An 18,427-nucleotide genomic window follows, 5' to 3' on the forward strand; every position below is an offset into this window, starting at 1 on the left:
ATGTTCCTGTCTCTCAGAAAGAATGTTAGTTTCATCAAATACTACATGTACACTTTCTTCTACACACAAAGTCTTTTATTGAATACTTTATATGCTTTGCTATGTGAAGAATATCCCAAGAATACTCGCTCATCACTTCTGGGATTAAACTTACCTAGGGAGTCCTTTCCATTATTGTGCACAAAGCACTTACATCCAAATGCCCTAAGATGGGATATATTTGGTTTTCTCCGTTTTAGTAACTCATAGGGAGTCTTCTCTACAAGAGATCTGGTCATGCATCTATTTATAATATAACATGCAGTGTTTATAGCCTCTGCCCAGAAGCTATGGGGCAGCTTACTAGAAAGAAGCATAGTCCTTGCCATGTCTTCAAGAGTTCTATTCTTTCTTTCAACTACTCCATTTTGCTGAGGAGTCCTAGGGGCAGAGAAATTATGATCTATGCCATTTTCATCACAGAATCAGCAAACTTAGAATTTTCAAATTCAGTTCCATGATCAGACCTAATGGATGCAAGTTGATTTCCTAATTGTTTCTGAGTTTTTCTAACAAATGCAGTAAACATGTCAAATGCTTCATCTTTCGAAGTTAGAAATAGAACCCAGGTAAATCTAGAATAATCATCAACAAGCACCATTACATATTTCTTTCCACCTCTGCTCATGGTTCTCATTGGACCACAGAGATCCGTATGGACCAGTTCCAACGACTTGGTTGTGCTTTTCATTTTCTTGCTTTTGAAAGATGATCTTACCTGCTTCCCCCTTGCACAGGCCTCACAAACTTTGTCTTCCTTGGACTTGATGTTAGGTAACCCTATCACCAAGTCTTTGGAGACTAATTTGTTCAGCTGATTCAGACTAGCATGACCAAGTCTTTTGTGCCACAGGAGGGGATCATTATCCAGCACACTTAGACAAGTTAGTCCATTTTCTGAGAGAGTGGACAAATCTACAATGTAAATATTGTTAACTCTCTTTCCCTGCAAAATAATCTTGTCAGTGGTAAGATTAATCACAAAGCATTTAGTAGAGGTGAATGCTATAAGGTTACTGTCACACAGTTGTGACACACTGATCAGGCTATATTTCAATCCATCTATCAAGTAGACATTCTCAATGGAGTGAGAGTCTGTCTTACCTACCTTTCCAACCCCAATAATCTCACCTTTCTTCCCATTTCCAAAGGAGACATTACCTCCCTTTAAGTCCTCAAGTGAAAGAAACTGGTTCTTGCTCCCAGTCATATGTTTTGAGCAGCCACCATCCATGTACCATATTTGGCTACTTCCCTTCACTTGGACCTGCAAAAAGAAATCAGGGGTTAGTCTTAGGAACCCAAACTAGTTTGGGTCCCTTTCTATAGGCAAAAAGGATAAATCAAATTCCTTCTAGCCCACCCAGGCAGCCTATTTTTTTCTTGAACAAAAGTTTTGTTCTTTTGACTGGCCTTTTCTTTTACATTACATTCATTTTTGTAATGGCCAGTCTTGCCACAGTGTGTGCAGATTTTGTTCTCAGGAAGAGTGAGGTACTTGTTTTTAGGATCCCACTTAGGTGCTTGAGTCCCATAACCAAGTCCTCTTTTGTTGCTACTGTGATGTTCTTGTAGCCAGGAGAGTGCATCAGAAGCCTTGTTCCATTTGCAAGTTCTGTCTAGTTCATGTTTTACCTTCCCTAGATCTTCTTTTAGTATTCTTATCTGCTCATCCTTTCTGTACAGCTCATCCTTCATTTTTCCTAAGTTTTCTTCTAGGGTGAGATGTATGTGATCAGCTTTCTTCTTTCTTGTTCCTAATTTCAGTTTTAAGTTCTCAGACCTAAGTTCTAGGACATTAGTGTCAAGTTCAAGAACCTGGTTCTTCAACTTAGCATTTTTACTTTCACTCTCATTAGCCCTAGACTCTAGATTTTTGCACTTGGCTTTTAGGATCACACATTCCCTAGACAGTTCTTCCTTCTCATTGTTAATTATCTCAGACTCATCAATGAAGTCTAGCAGTAGCTCAGACAACCTTTCTTTAGACAGGAATTTAATCTTGTCTTTGAGATGAAGAATACTTACCTCTTGTTCATCATCTGATTCTCCGATGGCCATAAGTGCTTGTTCATCTCCAGCTTCATCTTCTGAGTCCTCATCTGATGTTTCTCCCCAGGCAGCAACCATAGCCTTTGTTGATCCTTTGTTCCTTTTTGGTTGAACCTGTTCCTTCGTTCAGCCCTTTCCTTCTTCCACTGAATTTCCCATTGAGGACAATTTTTGATCATGTGATCAGTCTTGCCACATTTGTAGCAACCTTCATTGGTCTGTTTCTCAGGAGCCCTTGGTTTGTTGAAGGTAGTACCTCTTGAAGAACCCTTTCCTCTCATCAGGTCATCCTCTTCATCATAAATGATCAGCTTGCCCCGAAATGACCTGGACCAATAGGGAAATCCCAATTCATTGGGCCTTTCGATACAATCAAATAGAAATCCCCAAGGGCGCCGATCAAACAATTCCATCGAATTGAGTATGATTATATGTGTGATAGCATCTACTATACAAGGAATATCAATGAACCCGATTATTGCAATTGCTCAGGATAGCCTTTTTTAGCTTCTAGGGTCTATTTCTTAGTTCAAGATCCCTCTTACTAACTGGAATACCTTACGTCGAGCAAGAGTTTGCTTCCTTTCCCTAAAGAGTACTTTCATATGCATAACTTGTTCTTTCCTATGGCTAAGCCATGGAATCCTATGGACGTGGAAGACTATAGATAAGCAGTGGAAGTTAGATTAGTTGCTTAGGGAGGTGCCTAGAGAAGTTCCCTGCCGTGCATTTCCTGGACTCTGATAGCCCTTGATTTTATGGCGGTCCAGGGGGAGTTCCCTGCGGCCTCTATATAAAGCTATATAGTTCTAGTTTAAATGGCACTCCTAAAAAGTTTCTGGCTTTTCATCAGCCGTTGCGCGCTAGCCTTTTCCCAACCTAGTAAAGGGGCTGCTAGTTGTAGCGCGCAGTGTACTAGTGAATAGGAAAAGCGAATTGAGATTACTAATGATGGATGGAGGTTGAGGGTAGAACATGTTCGGTGCCTCGCCCTTGTCTCCTTATGAAAGCCTTTCATTTGCTTCTCTTCGATGGATGTTTGATTTTCCCAGAATGTATCCTAATTTTTGGCCTAATTCTTCTTCTGATGATCGATTCAACCTCTGATCAAAAAGATATACCTTGGTTATATTTCATCTCTTCAACAAGTTTAGTAATGGGCATAACGGCCCTATTGTTCCGATGGAGAGAAGAACCTATGATTAGCTTTTCGGGAAATTTCCAAACGACTCCCAGACAGAGAAGAAGATTGAATCTTTCTATCCGATATGAATACATTGAATTCGAGATGCAAATTGAATAGGAATGAACCCCTTACAAACTAATGGCGGTTACAGGATTGGTAATATACTCTTCATGGGTACCGGTGATCGTCTCCTCGGCTGTTAGGTTTCAGTGTTCATCGTCACTTGAGTACCTCTTGAAATCTCTTGTGATCATAGCCATTTCCTCATCCTCCAGATCTGAGCCTTCAGCAATTCAAAGAGCCAGACTTCTTTCCTTCTTGGGTGCATCCATTTTCATGGTTTGCCTTCTCAGTTCATAGGCAGTAAGGTTTCCAATTAGTTCATCCAGCTTGAGGGTAGCAATATTCTTTGATTCCTGAATAGCAGTGATTTTGCTTTCCCAAGAGACTGGCAGAACCCTTGTTAAAATCTTCTCAACTTTGTGTTCTTCAAGGATAATCCTTCCAAGAGACTTAAGTTCATTTTTCAGTGTGGTGAACCTTGTATACATCTCTTGGATGGTTTCTCCATCCTTGATGGTGAAATTCTCATATTGAGAATACAACAGTGTTCCTCTGGACTTCTTCACTTGAGGTGTTCCTTCATGAGCCATGTTGATACCCAACTTTTCCCTGTATTTTAAATATGCAAAATACCTTCAAAATAATCTATATATGCAAGCATATCCCAAGGTTTCATTATTTTTCCTTAATATTTCCAAGATTTTTAAATCAATTTACTGCCCTATTCTGTCTAGAAAAAACCAATAATTGTCCCCAAAATTATCATTTTTGGTAGTTCATTTATTGGATTCTCATGTTTATACTAAAGTATAGCTAAGATATTTTTTACGTATTTTTACAAATTTATTTTAGTATTTTAAGGACAAAATTGCATAATTGCAATATTAGCCATTTTTAGGTTTAAATTCGTCTCATGTTTATAAAATGGGATTTTATACTTTTAAATTGATAATTATACACTATAAATCATTTTAGTACTTTTAATTAGTTTTCAGAAATTTATTTACTATTTTTATAAGTTAAATGGGAAAAAAGGGGCTATTTAACTTATAGCCAGATTTTGTCGCCTAATTTAGCCTAATTAAACCCAATACCCCAACCCAATTAAACCAGCCCAACAGACCCAAGCCCAATTCTAGATCTACCCGACCCAATCTGATTGAATCTTGGCCGTTGATCAATTTTGATCAACGGTCTGGATTCTTTCTTTCCAAATTAAACCAAACGACCCCCCAAACCCCTCTCATTCCTCACTCAACCGACCCTCTCCTCTATCTCTCTATCTTTGGTTCTCTCTAGAACCTTCCCCTTCCCCTTCAGCTCTGATGAGTCTCACTCACCTTCTCCGGCCACCTCCTGGCCTGAATCTATGGTGGTCTCACCACGTACCAGCTCTCTAGGGTTCCTACACACCTGTTTGCTGAGGTTTCATGTTCTGAATACGAAGAGATTCATCCAGACCTTGTTGGTTCAAGTTTTTATGGCCATCTCCGGCCTTTCTCCGGCAAGCCATGCCTGTTTCGAGCCTGGTTTCGACCCCTCCTGCTTAGATCAACAGCTATCCTAGCCTTTCTCACCGTTTGGGTTCCCCTGAAACCCTAGCTTTTGAGGTTCTTCTATTTTTCTTTAGATCTTTCTAGATCCGTGTTTTCCCTAAACTTTTAAACGATCTCTTGGTACTTCTTTCAAAAGTTATGCTTTCAAAACCTTTATATTTTTGGAATTTAGGTTTTTTTTCTTTTTGAGTTATTTAGATGTTTTTCTACTGTGTTCTTTATATGTTCCTCTATTGTGTTCTTTATATATTTCTTTTGAGTTCTTTATATGTTTCTCTACTGTGTTCTTTATATGTTTCTCTACTGTGTTCTTGTTAAGTTTCTGTTACCATGTTCTTTGTGTGCTTCTTTTACTGTGTTCTTAATAAGTTTCCTCCTACTATGTTCTTTGTGTGTTTCTCTACTAAACTCTTCTAAGGTCCTTATACTGGACCCTTTGCATGCTATTTGATAATATCTCTTCTACATTACTGACCTATGTGACTACCTACTGATTTTGCAATAGCATGACTTTTTTCTTTGCCTAGCATGTTTGTGTACTCTGTATACGTGCTGAACTTCCCTTTAAAAATGGCTTTCAATTTTGATTGATTTTAGACTTCCTTGTGTAAGTTTGATTGATTTCTTTCCTTGTTTGCTGATTTCCCCTGTTACTCGATCTGAGTCAAAAACTTTCCTTAGCCTATTCATGAGCCAGTAATTTCAAACCTCTGACCCCTTGATTTACTGAATACAGATGGATCCTTATCTTATTTGTTTTAACCGTGTATTTCAAAATTCTTCCCTTAATGAAAACCCCTGTGTATCTAATTGCCTACTTTGCTCAAGATGTTTATTTAATTTCTTTCCTTAAATAGTTTTACCTTTTGAGTCTGAATTCCTTAATTAAAGGAAGTCTTGTATTGATTGATTTTTTTAATTGATATTCAGTTCCTTAATTGTTTTCTTACCTTGTTTCTGCCTGTTCTTCACACTATAAATGCACGACCCTTTCATTGACATACACACACAATCACTGATAGTCTTTCTGAACCTACACTTATACTCAAAAGTATTCTCTCTTGTTTGCTTATATTGTGGCCTATTACAAGACCTGTTGCTTGCTTTCTCTCTATTTGTTTTTTTGAAACTGGTATGTCCTGATTTAAGTTTCAGCACCACAACAATGTGTTTATTTACTGCTTTTGTATCCCTGTTTACTGCTTATGTATAGTTCAACACTCATTCTAGCTTATTAATTTCTCTCTGCCTGTTCTATTATGAATCCCAAACCCCTGCCCCCTATGTGTTTAAGCTATGGTTTGAGGCATGGCAATATGCAACTTATTGTCCGTGAATTGAACCCCTGGGGATCTTAGCCTCTAACAGTATGTATGTATTCTGGCAGGCTTATAGGTGTGCTAACATTCCCCATTGCTGGGCATGCCTAAAGTCTGCCTTTGCCTAAGTGACTGGCTCTTTACAATCCCCTATTCCCCTGAATCCCCTTGTGTGTGCTTATCTGTAGTTGATTCCCTCTTCCATTTCCCTTTTAGCATTCTAATCTGCACTTGCACACCTTCTTAGTCTTTAAGTTCTGCCCCCCTCTTGTGAACCTTGCCTTGGGACCCTTTGAGTTCCCTCTAAACTTGGACACTTGAGGGCTGGCCTTTCCACACTGCACTCATCCCGTAATATGACAATACATTTGGGTGTGAGCATTTCCCGGAGTCCCTTTGAGGCTCTTAGGGAACTTTGACACACTCAAATGGGAGAAAGGCTTTGGATCGTGATCTCATGGAGTTAGGTTTACCTCATTATTTCAGACATGAAGTCTGAATCAGGCTCGCCTTAGTTGTACTTTTNAGTCTGTCTTACCTACCTTTCCAACCCCAATAATCTCACCTTTCTTCCCATTTCCAAAGGAGACATTACCTCCCTTTAAGTCCTCAAGTGAAAGAAACTGGTTCTTGCTTCCAGTCATATGTTTTGAGCAGCCACTATCCATGTACCATATTTGGCTACTTCCCTTCACTTGGACCTGCAAAAAGAAATCAGGGGTTAGTCTTAGGAACCCAAACTAGTTTGGGTCCCTTTCTATAGGCAAAGGGATAAATCAGATTCCTTCTAGCCCACCCAGGCAGCCTATTTTTTTCTTGAACAAAAGTTTTGTTCTTTTGACTGGCCTTTTCTTTTGCATTACATTCATTTTTGTAATGGCCAGTCTTGCCACAGTGTGTGCAGATTTTGTTCTCAGGAAGAGTGAGGTACTTGCTTTTAGGATCCCACTTAGGTGCTTGAGTCCCATAACCAAGTCCTCTTTTGTTGCTACTATGATGTTCTTGTAACCAAGAGAGTGCATCAGAAGCCTTGTTCCATTTGCAAGTTCTGTCTAGTTCATGTTTTACCTTCCCTAGATCTTCTTTTAGTATTCTTATCTGCTCATCCTTTCTGTACAGCTCATCCTTCATTTTTCCTAAGTTTTCTTCTAGGGTGAGATGTATGTGATCAGCTTTCTTCTTTCATGTTCCTAATTTCAGTTTTAAATTCTCAGACCTAAGTTCTAGGACATTAATGTCAAGTACAAGAACCTGGTTCTTCAACTTAGCATTTTTACTTTCACTCTCATTAGCCCTAGACTCTAGATTTTTGCACTTGGATTTTAGGATCACACATTCCCTAGACAGTTCTTCCTTCTCATTATTGATTATCTTAGACTCATCAATGAAGTCTAGCAGTAGCTCAGACAACCTTTCTTTAGACAGGAATTTAATCTTGTCCTTGAGATGAAGAATACTTACCTCTTGTTCATCATCTGATTCTCCAATGGCCATAAGCGCTTGTTCATCTCCAGCTTCATCTTCTGAGTCCTCATCTGATGTTTCTCCCCAGGCAGCAACCATAGCCTTTGTTGAACCTTTGTTCCTTTTTGGTTGTACTTGTTCCTTCTTCCTGTTCCTTCGTTCAGCCCTTTCCTTTTTCCACTCAATTTCCCATTGAGGATAATTCTTGATCATGTGATCAGTCTTACCACACTTGTAGCAACCCTCATTGGTCTGTTTCTCAGGAGCCCTTGGTTTGTTGAAGGTTGTATCTCTTGAAGATCCCTTTCCTCTCATCAGGTACTTTTTGAAGTCTCTTGTGATCATAGCCATTTCATCATCCTCCAGGTCTGAACCTTCAGCAATTCTGAGAGCCAGACTCCTCTCCTTCTTGGGTTCATCCATTTTCATGGTTTGTCTTCTCAGTTCATATGCAGTAAGGTTTCCAATTAGTTCATCCAGCTTGAGAGTAGCAATATTCTTTGATTCCTGGATAGCAATAATTTTGCTTTCCCAAGAGACTGGCAGAATCCTTGTTAAAATCTTCTCAACTTTGTCTTCTTCAAGGATAATCCTTCCAAGAGACTTAAGTTCATTTGTCAGTGTGGTGAACCTTGTGTACATCTCTTGGATGGTTTCTCCTTCCTTCATGGCGAAATTTTCATATTGAGAATACAGCAGTGTTCCTCTGGACCTCTTCACTTGAGATGTTCCTTCATGAGCCACTTGCAAAGTGTCCCAGATTTCCTTAGCAATAGTACAGCTTTGAATTCTACTGTACTCATCTGGACCTAGTCCACACACAAGCCATTTCTTGGCCTTGGCATTCTTCTCCCATTTTCTTAAATCCTCAGCAGTGCAGTCAGCTCTAGTTTTTGGCACATCTACTCCTTCAGCATTCTTCTTTGTGGTAGCCAGGGGACCATCAGTGACAATATCCCAGAGTTCATAATCTTCTCCTATGATGTGATCCCCCATCCTGTTCTTCCACCAAGAGTAGTATTGTCCATTAAAAAGTAGAGGCCTAGCAGTAGATTGCCCTTCCCAGTTCCCAGGTGGTGCACTCATGTTGATCTTTCCTAAGGTGTTAGCCTCTTCAAGGATAACCTGCTGTGATACCAATTGATGTTTTATACGTCAATACCACACAAGAGGGGGGGGTGATTTGTGTGGTACCCAATTTTGCGCTCTAGAAGAACCTGGTTCTTCTAGGTATACTAACTCTATGTTTGCGGAATAATAAGTACATAAAATAAAGAACACAGAGATTTTTACGTGGAAAACACCTGGCTCAAAAGGTGAAAAAACCACGACCTACTACTCAGTAGGATTTTCCCAAACTTCCACTAAAATCACTGAGCCAAAACAGCATTTACAAAACTCTTGTAAACCTAAGGATTAACTCTAATCCTGTTGTAGCACACAGCCTCAACTGTTGCGACAACTTCAAGTTAGCATATAACTTGAACACTCTAAGTACCCAATACAACTGCTTCTATAAAAGCTGAAAGGTACAAGTTTAAATCACCTACTACAATTGAACTAGAATAAAAGAAAGACATAATTGAATTGGTTCTTCTATCTCGTCCAAGTAGCTTCAGGAATGCGCACTCAAATCTCACATAAATTGCTTGCAAAATTGCCTCGCTCTTTTGCTCTCAATTTAGTTTAACTTCTGCGTTTGTGCAATGTCTGTAAAAGAGAACAATCACTATTATTTAATGAGTTAGTAATTTGAGTTTGATTGAGACTCAATTGCTGATCTTCCATCGAAGTTGAGTCCTTGAACAACACAAACTCCAACACTATCTTTTATCCGGATTGTGTTCTCTTCACATAAGGAGACTTTCTCCCCTTATCCAATATGCAACCTTTTCGATCAGATTCAAGAGATATTGCTGCTTGATCAATGAGAATTATCTCCTTCACGTGCATCTCACATGTGTAGATTGATGATCACTGTTCTTCACATGATGGACCTGGTCCATGACTGAGTTCATTTGTCATTCTTCAAAACTTCACCTGTTCTTGGGCCAACAACATCCATTTGGAAAATGGGTCAATGCTTCAGTGCAGCAGTAGCTACAACAGCCCTAACTGTGGTAAGTTTGGCTACAAGGGAAAAGGTATCATGAAAGTTTAGGCCTTCTTGCTGTGTGTATCCCTTTGCAAGTAATCTAGCCTTGAATCTCTCCACTGACCCATCAGCATTGTATTTAATTTTATATACCCACTTGCAACCGATTGGAACTTTCCCAGTAGGTAGATCCACAACTTCCCAAGTATGATTATCCTCTAATGCCTTAATCTCAAGTTTCATGGCTTGAACCCATCTATCATCCTTGGATGCTTGAGTGAAAGTGGAAGGTTCAGTGTCAGTAGAAAAAGAAGCAAGAAAGGATTGATAATTTGGGTGCAAATGAGAATAGGAAACACATTGATAAATAAGATAATTGATACAATTGGAGGTAGAAGGTAAGGATGGATGGACATAGCTTGTCAACCAAATGGGGGGCTTATGAGTTCTGCCTGATCTTCTGAGTGGAGCAGCATTAGATGGAGGAATTGGTAAGGGAGAGGGAACAGAAATGGATGTATCGGTAGGAACTAGTTGTGATGCAGGAAAATCAGCAGATTGATCGGGTGAAGGAGGTATAATAGGTTGATAAGAAAGATCAGATGGAGGTGTGAGGTCATGTTGGAAGGGTGAATGTGCAGGTAAATCTGGATCAGGGAAATCTATGAATGGTGAACAACTTAAATCTAGGGCTACAAGAAATTTGCTTTTAGGAAATTTGAAAGGGAAGATGTGTTCATGAAATGTGACATCTCTCCAGATGAAAAACTTGCTAGCTTCAATATCATATAGTCTATAGCCCTTTTGTGTAGATGAATATCCCATAAAGATTGCGGGAATGGATTTAGGAGTAAATTTGTCACTAAAATTAGGTTTTGTAGCATAGCAAAGGCATCCAAGGGTTCTCATATGGTCAAGCTTGGGTGACTGGCCATGAAACAATTCATAGGGTGAATGACCCTTTAAGGTTTGATTGGGCAGTCTATTTATGATGTATGTTGTTGTCAGAATACAATCTCCCCAAAATCTTAATGGTATGTGGGCTTGGAATCTTAATGCTCTTCCTATTTCAAGTATGTGTCTGTGTTTTCTTTCTACCACCCCATTTTGCTGTGGGGTGTGAATACAACTGCTTTGATGGACTATGCCTTTAGACTTAAACAGATCAAAACATAAAGAATTGAAAAATTCATGTCCATTATCAGATCTAAAGACTTTAACAGAGGCAGAGAATTGATTGTGTACTAATTGAAGGAAATCAAGTAACACAACATAGACATCACTTTTCAGTCTCAAGAGAAATGTCCAGGTCATCCTGGAGTAATCATCAACAAGAGTAAGGAAGTATTTAAAGCCATTGTAAGTAGAAACTTATGGACCCCAAACATCCATATGTACTAGACTAAATGGAGAATTTGATCTAGTTACACTAGTAGAAAATGGTAGTCTGACTTGCTTAGCTAATAGACATATGGAACAAGTATGAGGTGTTTATTTGGACACAAGATCCTTTATTGAGGGTATTTTTTGTAACATAGCAACTGGAGTATGACCAAGCCTTTGATGCCATAAGTCCTCAGAATTATGTCGGACTGAAGAAGCTATATGATTTGAAGGGATAACAGTGGAAGGAGTAGCAACATGTGTGAATGAATTGAGGATGTATAGGACACCCCTGAGTCTACCAATCCCCTTCACCATGCCACTAAAAAGATCCTGAAACGGGTAGAAATCGGGATAGAAATTAACTGAACATTGTAGTTCTCTTGTGTATTTAGAAATGGAGAGAAGGTTGTACTTTAAATCAGGCACATATAGCACATTTTGTATAGTTTGTGTAGGAAGAATAGAACAGGAACCAGTGTGAGTGATTTTAGTATTGTTTCCATTTGGTAATTGCACATAGTTAGGTTTCATTTGGTTCATGTTCCTTGCTCAGCAGCTTCAGAATCTGTTGGTATTGTTCAGCAGTGAACACTGGCACAGTTGGTGTAGCCATTTTCTGCAGATTCTCAAAATGTATTTCCCCTTTATCATTCATACTCACATTATGAGCTGTAGGCATCTGATTCTAGTTTTCAAAATCACTTCTTCTTCTGTTGTCAAATCTAGAATTGGATGGATATCCAACTAGTTTGTAGCAATTCTCTCTCTTATGTCCCTTCATGTGGCAGTAGTCACAGTAAAGGTTATTGTTACGCTTAGGCATGATGTTAGTTGCATTTGCTACAGCTAATGCACTACTGGTGCCTTCTATAGGTCCACTCCCCAAAATACCACTTTGTGACATCAAAGTCCCACTCATTCTCTGACTCTCTTCCTGTATGAGCATAGAATATGCTTGATCGAGTGTAGGAGTGGGGTTCATCATTAAAATATGACTCCTTTGAGGTGCATATGTATCATTCAGTCCCATCAAGAACTTCATTAGTTTCTATTGGCGTAAAAACTCAACAGATAGCCTAGACCTCGCACAATCACAACCAGGATAGGGTATAATTGACTCAAACTCAGCCCACAAATCATTCAATTTTGAGTAATATATCGATACATTGGATATACCCTGCGTTAGACTACTTATTTCGGTGTTCATTTTGTTGCATTTACTTTATCAAAACGATACTTGAAGGCTTCCCATACCTTTTGTGCATGTGATGAATACACTATTCCTTTTCTCAGCTCCTATGCCACAGAACTCATTATCCACGACTGGACAATGGCATTGCATCTCTCCCATTGATGCAATCGAAAGCTATCTGTTGCGTAGGTCTCTCTAGCACATGATCCATCAATAAATCTGATTTAATTCTTCACGAGCAAAGACATCTTCATCAATCTACTCCACTCCGAGTAGCTCTCTGTTCCAATCAGCAATTGTGGCACTAGAGCCACACCGGGCGTATCTGACGGATGCACATAAGGTGGATCGTTACAATCAAGTTGTTGAGAGTTTGCATGTGAGGTTCTAGCTACGTTTTGAGGTGTATCAACTGCCATTTTTGGTATTAGAGAAGGATTTGGTATGGAATTTATTAGAGACGAGGGTTAACTGAAAAATTAGGGAAAATTGAATCTGAGAAGAGGAGAAATCAGATCTGAGCTTCTATGCCGTTGTCGATATCGATCATTGTGAGCCGTGGCTTTGATACCATGTTAAATTGAACGTATTGACAGCCATGGATGCTGTTGAAGCTCGTCTATAAGGAAGGTAAGAAATGGGAGCTAAGAAGAAGAAGAGCAGTTAGTTAGAGAGAGAGAGATTTGGGAATTTTCTGTTTTACTGCTTCTAACCTCTAATGAATATATATATATATATATATATATATATATATATATATATATATATATATATATATATATATATATATATATATATATATATATCCGCATAACCGACATTTACTATACTAACCATCTAACTACTTTACTAACTAATTACTCTTCTAGAAGAGTACTAATATAACTACATGGTGTACAACTATGTATTTCAACAGTTTCACCAAATGTATTTGTTTCAGTTGCAATTTAAATTAATCCACTAGCCACCTTTGTTTTTTTTAAAAAAAATTAGAGGCATCTAACCACAGGCCATATCAGCAAAAGAAAACCGAAACAAATTTTAATATCATACAACTGAAAAAAATTATCTTCTTAGTAAATTTATTTTGTGAATGAATTTAGTTTCTACTCCCTCCGTTTAAAAAAGATTGTCTTAGAGCCCATTTGGATTAATTTATTTGAAGTAGCTGATAAGCATTAGGTGTTGATAAGCACTTTTAAGTGCTGAAACTGATTTAATAAATAAGCAATTACGTATTTTGGTACAAGTGCTGAAATTGATAATAAGTTGTTGCAGTATTTGATAAAAAGGTGTTGATAAGCACTTTTTCTGTTAAAATGACTTAAATAACCTTAGAACCGTTTACACTTATAAGGGCGTAATTTCTTCAAAATTTTAGATTCCGAATCGATTCGAATACAACGACGACAACAACAACAACAACAACAACAACAACAACAAAAAACCCAGTTTGATCCCAACAGGAGGGGTCTGGGGAGGGTAGTCTGTACGCAGACGTTACCCCTACCTAATGCAGGTAGAGAGGCTATTTCCGATAGACCCTCGGCTCAGGAAGGAATCTCTCTAGCAGCTACCCTAATGCAATCCTAATGCAATCCGCAGTCGTGACCCCTAAGACCTCTCTAGCCGCTACCCTAATACAATCCGCAGTCGTGAACCACATACTAGACGCGTCCCCCATACTCATCCAGGCCCTCACAGCCAACAACTTCTCCCCCAACTCCTGAGATTTGTCCTTGATCAAGTTACCCCACTTGATCTTAGGTTGCCTGCACCCCGCCCTCTTCCTCCTACTCCTCTTGATCTCCAGGTCCATAACTAGGAGCCTATGTTGAGTCGTGAGGTGCTTACTTGGGATGGCCTTGCAGTCAGTGCACAGACCTTTATCGTATTTCCTGCAGAGAAGATAATCAATCTGAGTCTTGCCCATTGAATTTCGGAAGTGATCAAGTGCTCTTCCCTCTTTGGAAAACTCGAGTTAGTTATAACCAAATCAAAAGCTCTAGCAAAATCCAACAGTGAATTACCTCCCTCATATTTTATTTATAATTTTATTTTATATATAATTGTGCTTAGATAAGATAATTTTTATGATAAATATAATTTATTTTATGATAAGCATATAATCATAAGTTCATAATTAATAAATTGATAAAAGTTTCTCAGTAAAAAATAAACCTAAATAGGACAAATTATTTGAAGAGAAAAAATATTGTCTTATCACCACAACACTTAAAAAGCAATACACCAAAAATTTGATATGTCCTCATTTATTACATACAGTTCAAAGATTAATACACAATCACATAGATATAGATATGCAAAGGAATAGAGAATTTGCTTATTTTAAATAGTCAATGAAAATTGTAGACTTGAAGAGGTGGGGGGAGGGGAGGGGGTTTAGGATGAATACTTGAGGCAGTGAGTATCGGTGTAGGAGTTTTGTTCTAAAAAGGAATATTTTAAGGATAAAATAGTAAAAATCTTGGTCAAACTTAAAATGCTTATAAGCTAAAAATTCATAAGCTGGGGGTGACCAGCTTATGGTTTTTGGCTTATTTTTGACTTATAAGCACTTGGCTTATAAGCACTTTTAACTTTACCAAACGCGTAGATAAGCCGAAAAGTGCTTATAAGCTAGTTTGACCTGCTTATAAGCTTAGCCAAACACCCTCTTAATTTGACTTGTCAAAAACATTTAACAAAGAAGGGAAGACTTTTAAGACATAATATTTGTGTGGCTATAAAACTTTTGAAACTTGTGATCTGAAACTTGCCATAACATTTGTTTAGCTATAAATGCTTTCTATTAAGGGCTCGTTTCGTACGAGGGATAAGGAATAATTCATCCGGAAACTAAATTTAAGAAGAATTTATCCCATGTTTGGTTGGTAGAAAACTGCGGTATAATTAATCCCGGGATTAGTTATCCCGAGATTGTTGTATTTTTTATCCCCATGGAAAAGTGGAATAACTAATCCCGAAATAATTAATTATGGGATAACTCCTTTCCAACCAAACGACCCCTAAGAAAATATTGAAAAGTATCAATCTTTTTTGAACAGACAAATAAGGAGATAGTATCAATTTTCTTAAAACAGAGGGAGCATTTTTTTTTTTTTTTTTGCAAGAAAGGAAAATATAATTTAATCTGGACAATAACAAAATGGATAACCAAATGCAAACTGAAACAAAATTATTTGATGATAGAATCCCAGCCTTATGGTACAACTGACGCCAAGTTCTTTTTTTTAATAACCTCAAACTGCAGCTTATAAAATATGTGAAATGAAAGTAAAAATATTTTTATGCTATTTACGTGTAATTTAATCTTTTGTACATAAGATTACATATAATGACATTTAGGGTGTGTTTGGTATAGCGGAAAATATTTTTCGTGAAAAATAATTCCAAGAAAATATTTTCTTGGAAAATAAGTAGTAATCTTATTCATTTTCCGGTGTTTGGTACGCAAATTAAGGAAAATGGCTTCTCAAGAGTATTCATAAATAATTTAGATATAATAAACATGAAGCCATAAACTTTCAAACCAACAACCTTCCGAATCCACAAATTTCATAAACTTTCAAACCGCTAAACTTTCGAAACCGCGGAATTTCAAACCCGTAAACTTTAATTTCTAAACACGTATACTTCCAAACACATAAACCTCTGAACTCATAACTTTGGTACTTGTAAAATTTTGAACCTTTAAAACCGATAAAAAAAAAACTAAAACTAAAAAATATATTTAAAAAATATTTTTTTTCGGAGGGGGGGGGGGGGAGGGACGAGAAAAATGGAAAAAGACATAAATTTAGAAATTACAAAAAAAAAAGTAAAAAAGTTTTTTAGGTCCGAGGGAGTGGGGTGGCTGGGGTAAGGGTAGGGGAGAGTGGGGTGGGTGGTGCAGAAACGAAAAATAGAATATGAAATTGCAAAAAAAAAAAAGGATTTTTTGTCCGGGGGTGGGGTGGTGGTTGGTGAGGTGGGGAATATTGAGAAGGAGTTTTGGAAAATGTTTTCCCTTCTCTTGATAAGGAAAATATTTTCCTCCAATTGAAGAAAAATGAGTTGATAAGGAAAATATTTTCCAAAATATTTAAGCCAACCAAACATTAAAAAATTAAAAAATATTTTCCTTCGTACGAAACACACCCTTAATTACCTGATTGTGTTTACATAGTATAAAAGTTGAAGTGAAGGATAATTACGTGGAGGTAAGCAGAGTAAAGTAAAATCTAGGCGGGGAATGGATAATAACGAAGAAACATGTAACGGTCCAAGTGGCGCGCCTTTTTGATTAGCTTATCTTTTAGTGTTGTGTTCTGTCCACTCCCATTTATTCTTTCTCAATCAATACCCTCAAAAATCACTCTCTTTCTCTTTTGGTGGAATTTTTCAAGAATGCAAAGCCTAGCGCTCTCTTCTGAGAGCAGCTTTTTGCTTAGGTCTTCTGCTACTTTCCCACTTTCTTTTGCTTTCCCTAATTTCTCCTCTGCTAACTCCCCTCTAATTGCCATTCCCAGGTAAATTTGATTTAATCCTTTTATTCATTTAATTTGTTGCAAATGGAGCATGAATTGTTACAGTCTCAGCTTATAGTTTCTTTTGTTGATTATCTGGGGTTGTTGTTTTCTTGTTTATGGTCAGCATTTAGAAGGTTGTCCGCACAACTTTAACTGTGGACAGACTAGTAGCATTTTTGTTAATCCTTTTCTCTGCCTTGATTGGAAAAATGACACTGTATAGCCACTCTTAAAATAATAGCCGAAAAATGTATAATTTTTGTATATATATACATTTTGTAAGTTAGATACAAAAACTATACAAATTTGATACACTTTTTTCGGCTACCGGATGTAAATTGTTTCCGGCGCAGGCTAAAAAGTGATAATACCCTGTCTTTATTCGTGCAAACTGCCTCGTCTAAACAATGGTGTGTCCGGCCCAGCTTACATGCTGTAACAGCCCAACCCACTAGTGATATTGTCCGCTTTGGGTTGGGCTGTTACATATGGTATCAAAGTCACTCCGCGTGCAACCTTGAACGGCAGTGGGGCAAACCTAGGCGAATCTAACATCGACAAAACACGGGAGAGATATTGGGTATATAAGTAGACAAGCCTTAGACTCTACTAACGCGTTTTAAAGACGTGCGGGCCTAGGCTCAAAGCGGACAATATTACTAGTGGGCTAGATTCTACACATGCCTGCTCTGCCTGCAGGTGCGGATGTAGCCTTTCAGCTACGGGTTCAATTGAACCCATAACTTTCAATTTCGGGTAAAAAAAAACGGCTCGTATGGTACGATCCCTCCGTCACCCTAGAATGAAAGGGATGATCTCGTAGTTCTTGGATGCGGAATATAGATTTGTACATAAAAACCTACTAAAATCTCAATAAATATTATGTTTGAACCCATAATTTTAGCACTATAATAAGTTAGATGCTAAATATCTTTAAATTTAAATTCTGGATACACCTCTATCTGTCCTCCGTAACCAGTGGCAAAAACACTTACATCCAAATGGTTGTGTCATATGATTCTGCTTCACCGGCAAATTTAATTAAATTTACATATGTAAATAATATCTTTTGAAAAACAATATGTATACAATAGGCCAACAATGCTTAAAAAATATTGCAAAGTGAACATTAATTTTGAGGATAATAATTAAAACCTAAGAATACCACAGCCCCGAGAGCCAAACTATTCTACACAGAGCCGGCTCTAAAGGTTTGGCAACTAAGGCATATGCCTTAGGCCCCAATTTGGAGGGGCCCTGATTTTAGAAGAAATATGTGTTACTTTTTCCTTTAAAATGTTTTAAGTATTTTATAGTAAAAATTTGTGGTTGTGAAGTTGATGTGACTGTTGAGAAATGGAAAAATCCTTTGATAAAGTAAACACATCTTTATAATTCCTTAAACTTGATGTAACCTTAATTTTGCTTCTTCTTCTTTCTTTTTTTTTTTTAAAATTCTGGCCACTAAAACCTATAATTAAGTATTATTTTAAAAAATTGAGATTAGTAAATGATCAGAATTTGAAAGGGGGGGGGGGGGGGG

At 37.8% G+C, this 18,427-nt stretch overlaps 1 protein-coding gene across 1 annotated transcript in view; it reads left to right on the forward strand.

The window, feature by feature from the left end:
• Positions 1 to 16,685: 16,685 nt before the first annotated feature.
• The window catches only part of LOC109216436 (GDT1-like protein 1, chloroplastic), an 8,537-nt gene continuing 6,795 nt past the window's right edge, over positions 16,686 to 18,427 (forward strand). The window contains exon 1 of the mRNA XM_019380585.1: positions 16,686 to 16,884. Within this exon, the coding sequence (XP_019236130.1) occupies positions 16,763 to 16,884 (122 nt within the window). The 5' untranslated portion in view covers positions 16,686 to 16,762. The remainder of the gene's footprint in view (positions 16,885 to 18,427) is intronic.

Source organism: Nicotiana attenuata, unplaced genomic scaffold (genome assembly GCF_001879085.1).
Source record: "Nicotiana attenuata strain UT unplaced genomic scaffold, NIATTr2, whole genome shotgun sequence".
NCBI classification, from domain to species: Eukaryota; Viridiplantae; Streptophyta; class Magnoliopsida; order Solanales; family Solanaceae; genus Nicotiana; species Nicotiana attenuata.